At 39.2% G+C, this 15,696-nt stretch overlaps 1 protein-coding gene across 1 annotated transcript in view; it reads right to left on the bottom strand.

Annotated features, from left to right (window-relative positions):
* Positions 1-5,727: 5,727 nt before the first annotated feature.
* The window catches only part of LOC142657256 (vomeronasal type-2 receptor 26-like), a 31,311-nt gene continuing 21,342 nt past the window's right edge, over positions 5,728-15,696 (bottom strand). The window contains exons 7-9 of the mRNA XM_075836040.1: positions 15,573-15,696; positions 6,721-6,835; positions 5,728-6,638 (exon numbers count right to left, since the gene is read on the bottom strand). Of these exons, the coding sequence (XP_075692155.1) occupies positions 5,728-6,638; positions 6,721-6,835; positions 15,573-15,696 (1,150 nt within the window). The remainder of the gene's footprint in view (positions 6,639-6,720; positions 6,836-15,572) is intronic.

Below are 15,696 nucleotides of genomic sequence, written 5' to 3' on the forward strand. Positions count from 1 at the left end.
GGGTGGCTGGCACCACCACGGTGCAAGAAAACTTTGAAGGGGACGTGGAGCTTATTAAGCACTGCAGCCCCTTTATTCTCAGGATCAGGAAATATGGTATAAGGAGATTGAAAGGATAACCAGAATACAATGGGAAAATGTGAACAAGATATCTCTCAAAAATGCATACTGGGTTTCCCAAATACAGTGAAGGAAATAAATATTTGATCCCTTGCTGATTTTGTAAGTTTGCCCACTGTCAAAGACATGAACAGTCTAGAATTTTTAGGCTAGGTTAATTTTACCAGTGAGAGATAGATTATATTTAAAAAAAAAAAAGAAAATCACATTGTCAGAATTATATATATTTATTTGCATTGTGCACAGAGAAATAAGTATTTGATCCCTTTGGCAAACAAGACTTAATACTTGGTGGCAAAACCCTTGTTGGCAAGCACAGCAGTCGGACGTTTTTTGTAGTTGATGATGAGGTTTGCACACATGTTAGCTGGAATTTTGGCCCACTCCTCTTTGCAGATCATCTGTAAATCACTAAGATTTCGAGGCTGTCGCTTGGCAACTCAGATCTTCAGCTCCCTCCATAAGTTTTTGATGGGATTAAGGTCTGGAGACTGGCTAGGCCACTCCATGACCTTAATGTGCTTCTTTTTGAGCCACTCCTTTATTGCCTTGGCTGTATGTTTCGGGTCATTGTCATGCTGGAAGACCCAGCCACGAGCCATTTTTAGTGTCCTTGTGGAGGGAAGGAGGTTGTCACTCAGGATTTGACGGTACATGGCTCCATCCATTCTCCCATTGATGCGGTGAAGTAGTCCTGTGCCCTTAGCAGAGAAACACCCCCAAAACATAATGTTTCCACCTCTATGCTTGACAGTGGGGATGGTGTTCTTTGGGTCATAGGCAGCATTTCTCTTCCTCCAAACACGGTGAGTTGAGTTAATGCCAAAGAGCTCAATTTTAGTCTCATCTGACCACAGCACCTTCTCCCAATCACTCTCAGAATCATCCAGATGTTCATTTGCAAACTTCAGACGGGCCTGTACATGTGCCTTCTTGAGCAGGGGGACCTTGCGGGCACTGCAGGATTTTAATACATTACGGCGTAATGTGTTACCAATGGTTTTCTTGGTGACTGTGGTCCCAGCTGCCTTGAGATCATTAACAAGTTCCCCCCGTGTAGTTTTCGGCTGAGCTCTCACCTTCCTCAGGATCAAGGATACCCCACGAGGTGAGATTTTTTATATAATCTATCTCTCACTGGTAAAAGCAACCTAGCCTAAAAATTCTAGACTGTTCATGTCTTTGACAGTGGGCAAACTTACAAAATCAGCAAGGGATCAAATACTTATTTCCTTCACTGTATATAAAATACTCTAGCGACACATTCCCTTTAATCATATTTTTGCAAATCTTGCATCCTAAACAGGATAACATCCCTGTTTCGGAGGAGCCAAGAAAGTTTGTCCCTTACGATTCGATCCAATGTCGGCCTTAACCACACTATTCTTGATTGTTTTACCATTTCTATAGGCCATCATAGGTCTCACCTGGAACTCAGCAGTGTAGGGGAATGCTCTACTCAATAAACTCCATCTTTCCTGAAAATGTTACAGACTTGTGGACTAATCATGGAGAAGGTAGAGACAAAGGGAATACGAACCTTCTTTTTCTTAATAACAATTCCTATCTAGCACCAGAACTTTTTGTTTGTTCCTCTCAAGGATATCCATAAATTTCAAGCACATTTAATCAAGCCGTGAGGATAGCTTGTCCTCTTGGCTTACCACCCTCTTGACTCCGATCAGCTGACTGAAAGGCAAAGATTTCAGCATTGTCCTTGGATAGCCACTAGTGTAATGTAAAAGGTTATTTCTGTCAGTTTTTTTTTTTTTAAAAGATCAGAGATTAGGCCATTATCAGATACTGAAATACATGTAAGACATAGTGAACCTAATCGTAGATTTCATAGTGTTCAAATAAACCAAAAGTTCTTGTAATTAACATATGGAGCTGGTCCAGATGAGGAAGACATCGTCTATGTATCGTCACCACCGCAGCACATGGCTGAAGTGGTGGGACACAAAGACGAGGTTCTCCTCAATCTGTCACATAAAGATATTTGCATATGTTGGGGCCATATTGGACCCCATTGCCATCCCTCTTTTCTGTAAATAGAATTTGTCAGCTACCATGAAATATTTCTTCATTAGAATGAACTCATGAAGAGATCTAACAAAGTCAATTATTTCAATAGAACACCCTGACTTCTCTAAGTAGAATAATGAGGCTTTAATGCCCTGTCTATGATCAATGGAAGTATATAGACTCCCCATATCAAGGGTAACCAGGACCGGCCGGGCAGGAACCACAAGATCATAGATCCTGACCAGGAAGTCCAAGGTGTCCTTGATGTACGAGTCCGCACCAATGGCATATTGCCTAAGAATTTTGTCTACAAACATTGCTGCAGGGACAAAAAGAGAACAACTCCCTGACACAATAAAGCGCCCGGGAGGTCTGACTGGGTCCTTATAGATTTTTGTCAGGAGATATAATACCGGGGTGACTGGAAATTTCACCTGTAAAAAATCATGCAAATCTGTGTCAATAATTTTATGTGTGAACGCATTGCTAACCAAGGTGTCCAGCTTACGAAGATACGTGAACTTGGGGTCCCCTGGTAGCAGTGCATAAACATTGGTATCATTAAGCTGACTTTCCATTTCCTGCAGATAAGAGGAGGTGTCCATAACCACTATGGTACCCCCCCTTATCTGCAGGTTTGATCGTCAGGTCACTATTATCTGCCAACTCTTTGAGTGTCAAATGTTCGGCTTGTGTTAAATTCCTCTGAATATACTGCTTCCTCTGCATTGTCTTCAGGGAGCTAACTTGACTTTTAACAAATTAAACATACGTTTCAACAGCATGAATATTCTGAGGAGGCTGAAATCTGCTTTTGTTATACAGCCCATAGTCACTAAGGTGAAACATCTCATCAGTATGATAAACAGGTATATTATTTACATTTAGATTTCTAGGTTGCACAGAAAAATATGCCTTTCATTTTATTGACCGGAAAAAACTTTCCAGATCAAGATCCAAGGTGAACCAATCAAAAGTATTATTAGAGCAATAGGACAAATCATGGTTAAGTACTTTGATCTGCGAATCAGTTAATACAAGAGATAAATATTCACCACTAGATCTGAAGATTTCTCCCCCGGGTCTGGTATTGTCGACCCCTACATGCTGGAATCATCCTGCCACTGGTCTTGTTGTGAATCAACCTTTCTCTTATGTTTCCTCCCGCCCCTGCGGGATCGCTTTCTCCTGTGATTGGAGTGTCCACAGTGTCTCCTAAAAAAGGTGTAGAAAACTGATCATCGGAAAGTTCTGAAACTGTAATATATGGATCAGCTCCCCTATGGCGTCTTCTGGGTCCTCTTTCAGTTTTCCTAGGACCCCTGGAATAAAGATCTTCATTCTGGCACCAGTAGATTTTCCCTGTGGCATAATCATCCAGGTCTCGCTGCCATTTCTGGCGCTTAGATTTTTCGATATCGCCACGGAACTTCTAAAAAAATATGGTCATCTTGTCTTTCAAGGTTTGCAATTCTTGTGTAGGCAACATCTCCGTCAACTGAGCTTCTCTTCCACTCAATCGTACTTTAACCAGCTAAATGTCCTTCTGTAGAAATTCAGTATTCAGTAACAACAGATCCTGGGAATACTTGATGGATATAGCTTCAAACTTTTCCTTAAAGGATGCAATTATGGCAAAAAGGTTAGGTCTCAGACGAGAGCGCATACCACGTGGAATACGAAGGCATCTATAATATTCCCCAAGGGTAGATAGATGCAATTCAAGGGAGATCAATCTTTTGGAGTCTGCCTCCAATTTTCTCCTCCCGTTTTCAACAGTGGGCAGACTTAAAAAAGCCACATCTGCAGATAAACCCTGGAGGATACAGTCAGCGTCCCCTGGTATACACTTGGTATATAAAACTACTGTTGAATCAATGCACTATGAATGACTGTTTTTTAATATGGGTCGAAATTCATGTTTATACACTTACTTTTTGGAAACTGTACATTAACTAGACTTTTGTTAATTACTAGTTGTACCTTCTATTTATACTTGACACTGTGTGTCGTGTGCTACAGCTTGAGAAAGGTTCTGTGACGAACCGAAACGTAGCTGCTTACTTGAGGTGAATAAATCCACCCTTTTTCATCTATCTTGAAGTCCTGGTGCCGTTACTTTGCTCTATGGTGTCTGTGTATTCAAATTGGGGAAGTGATTCATCCTCTGGTAAATGTGCACATGGCCTAATATATAGTTTTGTGGAGTGCTGTGTTCATCTACAATTGGACTGAATATACAGTATATATATAAATATATATATACCAATGTGTGTGTATAGTTATCTGAGTGTGTTATCTGTGGTGTTACATAGGACTTCAGATAACATCCACTACATTATCTGTACTCGGAGAGTTATCAGAGTGTGTTATGTGGTGTTACATGGGACTGCAGGTTACGCTACTACATTATCTGCACTGTGTATATATGGGCCTGTATGTCTATATATGTGCCTTTTATTTGTATATGTTCCCGTTTGTGTATTTATGTGCCTATGTGTGAATGTATATATGTGTCTGTATGTCTATATATTTACCTTTGTGTATGTATATATTCCAGAATGTGCGTATATAGATTTGCCTGTTTGTCTAAATATCTGCCTTTATGTATGTACAGTATATATGTTCCAGCATGTGCATGTCTATATATGTGGTTAATTTTTGGTTTGTGGAGGGCGGCATTAGAGAATCCCGCACAGGGCGCCATCCAACCTAAGACCGGCCCTGCATAACATGTGCCCTAGTGACAAGGAAACAAACATGAACAACATTTACACACAGCAGCAAAAAGACCCTTTTATTTGTATTTCACCCTTCACCGTGCCCTAGTGATACAGGATAAAAACAGAATTATTGAAATAACAGCAAAATTACAGAAATTGTTATGTGAAAGCAGAAAGTAGGACTCCGGCAACAGATGTTATTTTTTTTTCAGGTGTAAAGATAATAATGGAATACAGTAATGTGAACAAGTAGAGTTTTATTTTTAACACATGTGGACATCAATATTCAATCTTCATTCAAACAGCATATAAGAGAAACCAATATAGACATTGCCTTTCCTTCAGTGGAAAAAGTAAGTACACCCCTATCACAATTACAGCAGCTGCTGCAACCACCTCAACCCCATCCAACACATTTGGGATGTTTACAAGTCAAACCTTCCCTTCCAAAATCAGTATGACTAATAGCGCCATGTTCCCTTCAAAAAGGAAAAATGTTCTTACGCCTGAGTGGCCCCCTCAACCTCTAGGCCCTATAGCAGCTGCTAAGAATGCTACAGCTATAGTTACGCCCATGCCTTTATGGACCTTGCTTTTTGCACAGGGGCAAAGTCATGGAATAGGAGAGGGCCTTTTACAAACTGTTCCTGCAAAGTTGGAATCATACAATTGTATGTAAGTAATTAAATATGTTTGACAGCGGGGGTTGGGATGGATGGAAAATGACAGACAGTGATGATATAATGAAAATTATATTTTAAAGAGAAGTGTTAGGGTATGTTCACATTTGGCATTTTCACGGCATGACAAGCAAATATAATTTTATTTGATCTTCTAATTAATATATGAAGTGATTATTTTAATGTCTGAGATGTGATTGCTTCAGTAAGTAACTTTTTGAATTTAATTCTGGTCTCATCAATATGATATAACATTTAGGAATAAATATGCATCCAAGAATGCCGAAGTTTGAAGCCAGTATAGCAAATATCTCCACCAGAATTGTATTTTTTCCAGTCACCCCCATGTAAGCCGGGATAAAAGCCACCCAGACGCTGCAGACAACCAGCATGCTGAACGTGATGTTTTTAGCTTCATTAAAACTATCTGGTAAATTTCTGGCCAGGAAAGCAATAAAGAAACTTACAGCGGCCAGTAGTCCCATATAGCCCAGGAGAATGGAGAAAGCCAATATAGAGCCAACGTTACACTGGAGAAAAATTTTGTCGACAAATATATGAGAATTATTTTCTGGAAAAGGCGGTGCCACCGATAACCATACAATACTAACTAAAATTGGGATTAATGAAAATATGAAGACCACACAGTTGGTCATTTTTGGTCCAATAATATGTTTCCAGACACTTCCGGGTTTGGTGGCTTTGAAGGCCATGTAGACCTGAAGAGTTTTAGCCAATATACAGGAGATTGCTATTGAAAAGATGATTTCAAATAAGGTATGGCAAAGAATACAGGTGAAATGTACAGGACGACAGAGGAACAGAAATACAAGGAGGAAACTTATCATGATGGAGACCAGAATAATGAAGCTCAGGCTTTGATTTTGGGCCTTGATGATTGGTGTCTCACGGTATCTAAAGAACATGACCAAAATAACTGCGGTTTTCACAAAGCAAAATGTAGAAATGATGGAAACAGTCAAAGCAATTGGGTCATTCCTGTAGGACAGGTATTCAATTATTTTCTGTTCACATCGGTCGTTGTCATTTGGCCACTGGTCTTCTGGACATTTCTGGCATGAACCCTTGTCTGTCAATAATAAGTAAGAAAAGAAGTACAAAGCATAACCACTTAAGTAATTTTTTAAAGAGATAACTATTTTGCCTCCTACACAGTGAACTTAACTCCTTAATGATTTCATAACATGTTTTTACAGCAGCAAAAAAGGGGATGCAGAGGCAACTGTTGCAACGGGCCCTGGTGCCTGGGGGTGCCCAGAAGCCTCTCTGTCACGTAGGAAGAAGAAAGTAATATAAATGGCACACGTAGGGGTCCTGTTACCCATTTTTCATTGGGGCCAGAAGCTTCAAGTTACAATTCTGGAAACAACTGTTACATAGGTCTAATTAGTGCCCTAACCCAGTGTGAACATATTCTAATTTGTCTGCTATGGCAGCTCCAGTAACAGTGGAAATTTACACCGTTTCTCCATAAAATGAAAACAACTTACAGGACTTAAAGGATCTGCTGCTAACGTCCTGATGTCAAATGCCACAGAAAACCTTCTGAAGTCTTGTGGAGTTTTTGCCTCAAAGGGTCAGAGATGTTTTTTTGCCAAGAATATGTATTTTTAGCTAAGATTTTTTTATTTTTACACAGATTTTAGGAGTAAAAGCACCCAGTTATTTGTTATATGTGGAGTATAACAATACCCCATACGTGGTCATAAACTGCTGTTTGGGCACACAGCAGAGCTCAGAAGGGAAGGAACATCATTTGGCTTTTGGAGCGCAGATTTTGCTGGAATGGTTTTCTGACGCCATGTCGCATTTGCAAAGCCTCTGAAGTACCAGTACAGTGGAAACCCCCGAAAAGTGACCCCCATTGTGGTATTATCTACAGAAGGCACTGTGGCACTATCTACATGGGTAGTATGTGGAATTATCTACATGGGCAGTATGTGTCATTATCTACATGGGCAGTATGTGGCACAAGCTACATGGGCAGTAGGTGGCACTACGGCTGTAGCCATCTTTATCTTGACTCTGATATCTTGCTGCAGCGTGATATCACACAACAGAAGCCATTGAATAGTCATTGAAAACCCCAAGATAAAGGATCAAGCCACTGTGTATTTAATGCGTTAAAAGTCAAGGTAAAGACGGCTACATCTGTATCTACAGGAGGAAGTGTGTGTCACTAGCTATAAGATACACTGTAAGAGTCACTATCTACATGGGCAGTATGTGGCACTATCTACATGGGCAGTATGTCACACAATATACATGGGAAGTATGTGGTACTATCTACATGGGCATTATGTGGCACTATCTACATGGGCAATATGTGGCATTATCTACATGGGCAGTGTATGGCACTATCTACATGGGCAGTTTGTGGCACTATCTACATGGGCAGTATGTGGCACTATCTATATGGGCAGTATGTGGCACTATCTATATGGGCAGTATGTGGCACTATCTACATGGGCAGTGTGTGGCACTATCTACATGTGCAGTTTGTGGCACTATCTACAGGAGGAAGTGTGTGTCAATCTCTAAGATAATATTTGGCAGTTATGGTGTGTTACCCCAGTGACTTTTATATCTTACTCCATGACATTGATATACATCTAGTCTGGCACTTATTGTTATTACTGTGCGAATTGTTGCTTATTGTGTTTATTGTATAAACATATGATATAAATGTATATCGTTGTTGTATTGAACATCTTTTCTATCAGCACAAATATACATGTAATCTCATATAATGTTATTGGTCCTGGTGCGGTTGGAGGGATGTACTTTTCTGTGTTCTTGGACATTTTTTCATCTTGTCCATATTTGCGCTCCCCACATTTTTTAACTGTACTTTTTGATACAATTGTTACATATATTTATATTTAATAAGGATTTAATTGGTATACATATGGGGCGTGTTATCCTTCTTCTTGGCTTTCATGTTGGTTTTAATAGGGCACTAAAGGAGTCATTATTACTGTATGGGGCACTAAAGCTGGTATTAATACTGTATGGGGGCACTAAAAGCGGCATTATTACTGTGTGGGGGCATAAAGGGGACACGGTTGCTGAGGGGGCTCTTTTAAATTGTCATTCACCAAGGGATAGTTATTATTATCTAGGGCACCGTGGATAGTGAGTTTGTTTTGCCGGAGGGGTTATAGATGGGGAGGATGCTCGAAAAGCGAGAAACCAACAAGTCTGTATGTCAAATTCTGCAGACATGAGTCATGACTTGAAGAAGTCGTCATGTTGCTCCGTGCCGGATGCAAAAGAGAAGGGAAAGTGAGCGATACTAATCAGCGAAGATGTCACCTGTGAGTCACTGAATGAAACTGTACTGTATTCACTTACGGATGTAGCCATCTTTATCTTGAAGCAGATAACTTGCTGCAGCGCGATTTCACACAACAAAAAGTAACTGAAAAGCCATTGAAAAAGTCGTAAAAGTTGCTTGACACTGTAAATTTAATGTGTTAAAAGTCAAGATAAAGATGGCTACATCTTTATATGGTTTGCACATCACCTGTGTAAGACTGGTATCTATCACTATATAGGTCACTGTATGGTTGTAGTAATGGTCTTTATAAAGTGTTTTTTATTTAGTCAGTACTGGGGTGTTATTCAGAAACTATGTAATTATGGTGTAGAAGTCTTATTCAGTAACAGTATGAGGGTATTATTCAGAAACAGTATGGGGGTATTATTCAGTCACTATGTGGTTATGGTGTGGTGGTATTATTCAGTAACAGTATGGGGGTATTATTCAGTCACTATGTGGTTATGATGTAGAGGTATTATTCAGAAACAGTATGGGGGTATAATTCAGTCACTATGTGGTTATGGTGTGGCGGTATTATTCAGTAATAGTATGGGGGTATTATTCAGTCACTATGTGGTTATGGTGTGGTGGTATTATTCAGTAACAGTATGGGGGTATTATTCAGTCACTATGTGGTTATGGTGTGGCAGTATTATTCAGTAACAGTATGGGGGTATTATTCAGTCACTATGTGGTTATGGTGTGGCAGTATTATTCAGTAACAGAATGGGGGTATTATTCAGTCACTATGTGGTTATGGTGTGGAGGTATTATTCAGAAACAGTATGGGGGTATTATTCAGTCACTATGTGGTTATGGTGTGGCGGTATTATTCAGTAATAGTATAGGGGGTATTATTCAGTAACAGTATGGGGGGTATTATTCAGTAACAGTATGGAGGTATTATTCAGTAACAGTATGGGGGTATTATTCAGTCACTATGTGGTTATGGTGTGGCAGTATTATTCAGTAACAGTATGGTGGTATTATTCAGTTACTATGTGGTTATGGTGTGGCGGTATTATTCAGTAACAGTATGGGGGTATTATTCAGTCACTATGTGGTTATGGTGTGGAGGTATTATTCAGTAACAGTATGGGGGCATTATTCAGTCACTGTGTGGTTATTGTGCAGCGGTATTATTCAGTAACAGGATGGGGGTATTATTCAGTCACTATGTTGTTATGGTGTGGTGGTATCATTCACTATCAGTATGGGGGTATAATTCAGTCACTATGTGGTTATGGTGTGGCAGTATAATTCAGTAACAGTATGGAGGCATTATTCAGACATTATGTGTTTATGGTGTGGTGGTATTATTCAATACCAATATGGGGTCATTATTTAGTCACTATGTGGTTATGGTGTGGCGGTATTATTTAATAACAATATGGGGGCTTTATTCAGTCACTATGTTGTTATGGTATGGCGGTATTATTCATTAAAATTATCGGGGTATTATTTAGTCACTATGTGGTTATAGTGTGGTGGTATTATTCAGTAACAGTATGGGATATTAGTCAGTCACTATGTGGTTATGCTGTGGTGGTATTATTCAGTAACCGTATGGGGGTATTATTCAGTCACTATGTGGTTTTGGTGTGGTGGAATTTTTCAGTAACAGGATGGGGTATTTTTCAGTCACTATGTTGTTATGGTGCGGAAGTGTTATTCAGTAACAGTATGGGGATATTATTCAGTAACAGTGTGGGGTATTATTCACTATCAGTATGGGGGTATAATTCAGTCACTATGTGTTTATGTTGTGGTGGTATTATTCAGTATCCGTAAGGGGGTATTGATCAGTAACAGTATGGGGGTATTACTCAGTAACAGTATGGGGGTATTATTCAGTCACCATGTGGTTATTTTGTGGCAGTATTATTTAGTAAGAGTATGGGGGTATTATTCAGTAACAGTATGGGGGTATTATTCAGTCACTATGTGGTTATGGTGTGGCGGTATTATTCAGTAACAGTATGGGGGTATTATTTAGACACTATGTGGTTATGGTGTGTCGGTATGTTTCACTAATAATATGGGGGTATAATTCAGTCGCTATGTGGTTATGGTGTAGTGGAATTATTCAGTAACATTATGGGGGTATTATTCAGTCACTATGTGGTTATGGTGTGGAGGTAATATTCAGTAACAGTATGGGGGATTATTCAGTCAATATGTGGTTATAGTGTAGTGATATTATTCAATATCGGAACAGGCTTATTATTTAGTCACTGTGTTTATGGTGTGGCAGTATTATTCAGTAATAGTATGGGGGTTTTATTCTGTCACTATGTGGTTATGATGTGGTGGTATTATTCAGTATCAGTATGAGGGTAGTTTTCAGTCACTATGTGGTTCTAGTGTGGCGGTATTATTCAGTAACAGTATGGGGTATTATTCAGTCCCTATGTCGTTATGGTGTGGTGGTATTATTCAGTAACAGTATGGGATATTATTCAGTCCCTATGTGGTTATGGTGTGGCAGTATTATTCAGTAACTGTATGGGGTATTATTCAGTCACTGTGGTTATGGTGTGGTGGTATTATTCAGTAACAGTATGGGGTATTATTCAGTCACTATGTGGTTATGGTGTGAAGGTATTATTCAGTAAAAGTATGGGGGTACTATACAGTCACTATGTAGTTATGGTGTGTAGGTATTATTTAGTATCAGTATGGGGGTATTGTTTAGTCACAATGTGGTAATGGTGGGGAGGTATTATTCAGTAACAGTATGGGGGTAGTATTCAGTCACTATGTGGTTATGGTGTGGAGGAATTATTCAGTAACAGTATGGGGGTATTATTCAGTCACTATGTGGTTATGGTGTGGCAGTATTATTCAGTAACAGTATGGAGGTATTATTCAGTCACTATGTGGTCATAATGTGGTGGTATTATTCAGTAACAGTATGGGGGTATTATTCAGTCACTATGTGGTGGTAATATGTGGTTATGGTGTGGCGGTATTATTCAGTCACTATGTGGTGGTAATATGTGGTTATGGTGTGGTGGTATTATTCAGAAACAGTATGGGGTATAATTTAGTCACTATGTGTTTATGGTGTGGTGGTATTATTCAGTATCCGTAAGGGGGTATTGATCAGTAACAGTATGGGGGTATTACTCAGTAACAGTATGGGGGTATTATTCAGTCACCATGTGGTTATTTTGTGGCAGTATTATTTAGTAAGAGTATGGGGGTATTATTCAGTAACAGTATGGGGGTATTATTCAGTCACTATGTGGTTATGGTGTGGCGGTATTATTCAGTAACAGTATGGGGGTATTATTTAGACACTATGTGGTTATGGTGTGTCGGTATGTTTCACTAATAATATGGGGGTATAATTTAGTCGCTATGTGGTTATGGTGTAGTGGAATTATTCAGTAACAGTATGGGGGTATTATTCAGTCACTATGTGGTTATGGTGTGGAGGTATTATTCAGTAACAGTATGGGGGATTATTCAGTCAATATGTGGTTATAGTGTAGTGATATTATTCAATATCGGAACAGGCTTATTATTTAGTCACTGTGTTTATGGTGTGGCAGTATTATTCAGTAATAGTATGGGGGTTTTATTCTGTCACTATGTGGTTATGATGTGGTGGTATTATTCAGTATCAGTATGAGGGTAGTTTTCAGTCACTATGTGGTTCTAGTGTGGCGGTATTATTCAGTAACAGTATGGGGTATTATTCAGTCCTTATGTGGTTATGGTGTGGTGGTATTATTCAGTAACAGTATGGGATATTATTCAGTCCCTATGTGGTTATGGTGTGGCAGTATTATTCAGTAACTGTATGGGGTATTATTCAGTCACTGTGGTTATGGTGTGGTGGTATTATTCAGTAAAAGTATGGGGGTACTATACAGTCACTATGTAGTTATGGTGTGAAGGTATTATTTAGTATCAGTATTGGGGTATTGTTTAGTCACAATGTGGTAATGGTGGGGAGGTATTATTCAGTAACAGTATGGGGGTAGTATTCAGTCACTATGTGGTTATGGTGTGGAGGAATTATTCAGTAACAGTATGGGGGTATTATTCAGTCACTATGTGGTTATGGTGTGGCAGTATTATTCAGTAACAGTATGGAGGTATTATTCAGTCACTATGTGGTCATAATGTGGTGGTATTATTCAGTAACAGTATGGGGGTATTATTCAGTCACTATGTGGTGGTAATATGTGGTTATGGTGTGGCGGTATTATTCAGTCACTATGTAGTTATGGTGTGGTGGTATTATTCAGAAACAGTATGGGGGTATTATGCAGTCACTATGTGGTTATGGTGTGGCGGTATTATTCAGTAACAGTATGGAGGTATTATTCAGTCACTATGTGGTCATAATGTGGTGGTATTATTCAGTAACAGTATGAGGGTATTATTCAGTCACTATGTGGTTATGGTGTGGCGGTATTATTCAGTAACAGTATGGGGGTATTATTCAGTCACTATGTGGTTATGGTGTGGTGGTATTATTCAGTAACAGTATGGGGGTATTATTTAGTCACTATGTGGTTATGGTGTGGAGGTATTATTCAGTAACAGTATGGGGGATTATTCAGTCAATATGTGGTTATAGTGTAGTGATATTATTCAATATCGGAACAGGCTTATTATTTAGTCACTGTGTTTATGGTGTGGCAGTATTATTCAGTAATAGTATGGGGGTTTTATTCTGTCACTATGTGGTTATGATGTGGTGGTATTATTCAGTATCAGTATGAGTGTAGTTTTCAGTCACTATGTGGTTCTAGTGTGGCGGTATTATTCAGTAACAGTATGGGGTATTATTCAGTCCCTATGTGGTTATGGTGTGGTGGTATTATTCAGTAACAGTATGGGATATTATTCAGTCCCTATGTGGTTATGGTGTGGCAGTATTATTCAGTAACAGTATGGAGGTATTATTCAGTCACTATGTGGTCATAATGTGGTGGTATTATTCAGTAACAGTATGGGGGTATTATTCAGTCACTATGTGGTTATGGTGTGGCGGTATTATTCAGTAACAGTATGGGGGTATTATTCACTCACTATGTGGTCATAATGTGGTGGTATTATTCAGTAACAGTATGGGGGTATTATTCAGTCACTATGTGGTTATGGTGGGGAGGTATTATTCAGTAACAGTATGGGGGTATTATTCAGTCACTATGTGGTTATGGTGTGGCGGTATTATTCAGTAACAGTATGGGGGTATTATACAGTCACTATGTAGTTATGGTGTGTAGGTATTATTTAGTATCAGTATGGGGGTATTGTTTAGTCACAATGTGGTAATGGTGGGGAGGTATTATTTAGTAAAAGTATTGGGATATTATTCAGTAACAGTATGGGGGTATTATTTAGTCACCATGTGGTTAGTGTGTGGAGGTATTATTCAGTAATAGTATGGGGGTATTATTCAGTCACTATGAGATTATCGTGTGGGGGTATTATTCAGTAACAGTATGGGGTTATAATTCAGTCACTATGTGGTTATGGTGTGGCGGTATTATTCAGTAATAGTATGGGGGTATTATTCAGTCACTATGTGGTTATAGTGTGGGGGTATTATTCAGTAATAGTATGGGGGTATTATTCAGTCACTATGAGATTATCGTGTGGGGGTATTATTCAGTAACAGTATGGGGGTATTATTCAGTCACTATGTGGTTATGGTGTGGAGGTATTATTCAGTAATAGTATGGGGGTATTATTCAGTCACTATGTGGTTATGGTGTGGCGGTATTATTCAGTAACACTATGGGGGTATTATTCAATCACTATGTGGTCATAGTGTAGTGATATTATTCAGTAACAGTATGGGGGTGTTATTCAGTCACTATGTGGTTATGGTGCGGTGGTATTATTCAGTAACAGTATGGGGGTATTATTCAGTCACTATGTCAATATGGTGCGGCGGTATTATTCAGTAACAGTATGGGGGTATTATTCAGTCACTATGTGGTCATGAGGTGGAGGTATTATTCAGTAACAGTATGGGGGTATTATTCAGTCACTATGTGGTTATGGTGTGGCGGTATTATTCAGTAACAGTATGGGGGTATTATTCAGTCACTATGTGGTTATGGTGTGGTGGTATTATTCAGTAATAGTATGGGGTATTATTCAGTCACTATGTGGTTATGGTGTGGCGGTATTATTCAGTAACAGTATGGGGGTATTATTCAGTCACTATGTGGTTATGGTGTGGTGGTATTATTCAGTAACTGTATGGGGGTATTATTCAGTCACTATGTGGTTATGGTGTGGTGGTATTATTCAGTAATAGTATGGGGTATTATTCAGTCACTATGTGGTTATGGTGTGGCGGTATTATTCAGTAACAGTATGGGGGTATTATTCAGTCACTATGTGGTTATGGTGTGGTGGTATTATTCAGTAACAGTATGGGGGTATTATTCAGTCACTATGTGGTTATGGTGTGGGGGTATTATTCAGTAACAGTATGGAGGTATTATTCAGTCACTATGTGGTTATGGTGTGGCGGTATTATTCAGTAACAGTATGGGGGTATTATTCAGTCACTATGTGGTTATGGTGTGGCGGTATTATTCAGTAACAGTATGGGGGTATTATTCAGTCACTATGTCAATATGGTGTGGCGGTATTATTCAGGAACTAATATTATATTATGGTCCTTCTCATCATCCTTATTCATACCTGTGTGGTTGGATATTTCTCCCTCTGAACACTGTACACACGCAAAACAGCATTTATGTTTTCCTCTCTGAAAGACTCTTCTATAACCTGGTGGACAATCTGGAGAACATCTAGAGATCGGAAC

The sequence above is a fragment of the Rhinoderma darwinii genome, chromosome 1 (genome assembly GCF_050947455.1).
Source record: "Rhinoderma darwinii isolate aRhiDar2 chromosome 1, aRhiDar2.hap1, whole genome shotgun sequence".
Classification (NCBI taxonomy): Eukaryota; Metazoa; Chordata; class Amphibia; order Anura; family Rhinodermatidae; genus Rhinoderma; species Rhinoderma darwinii.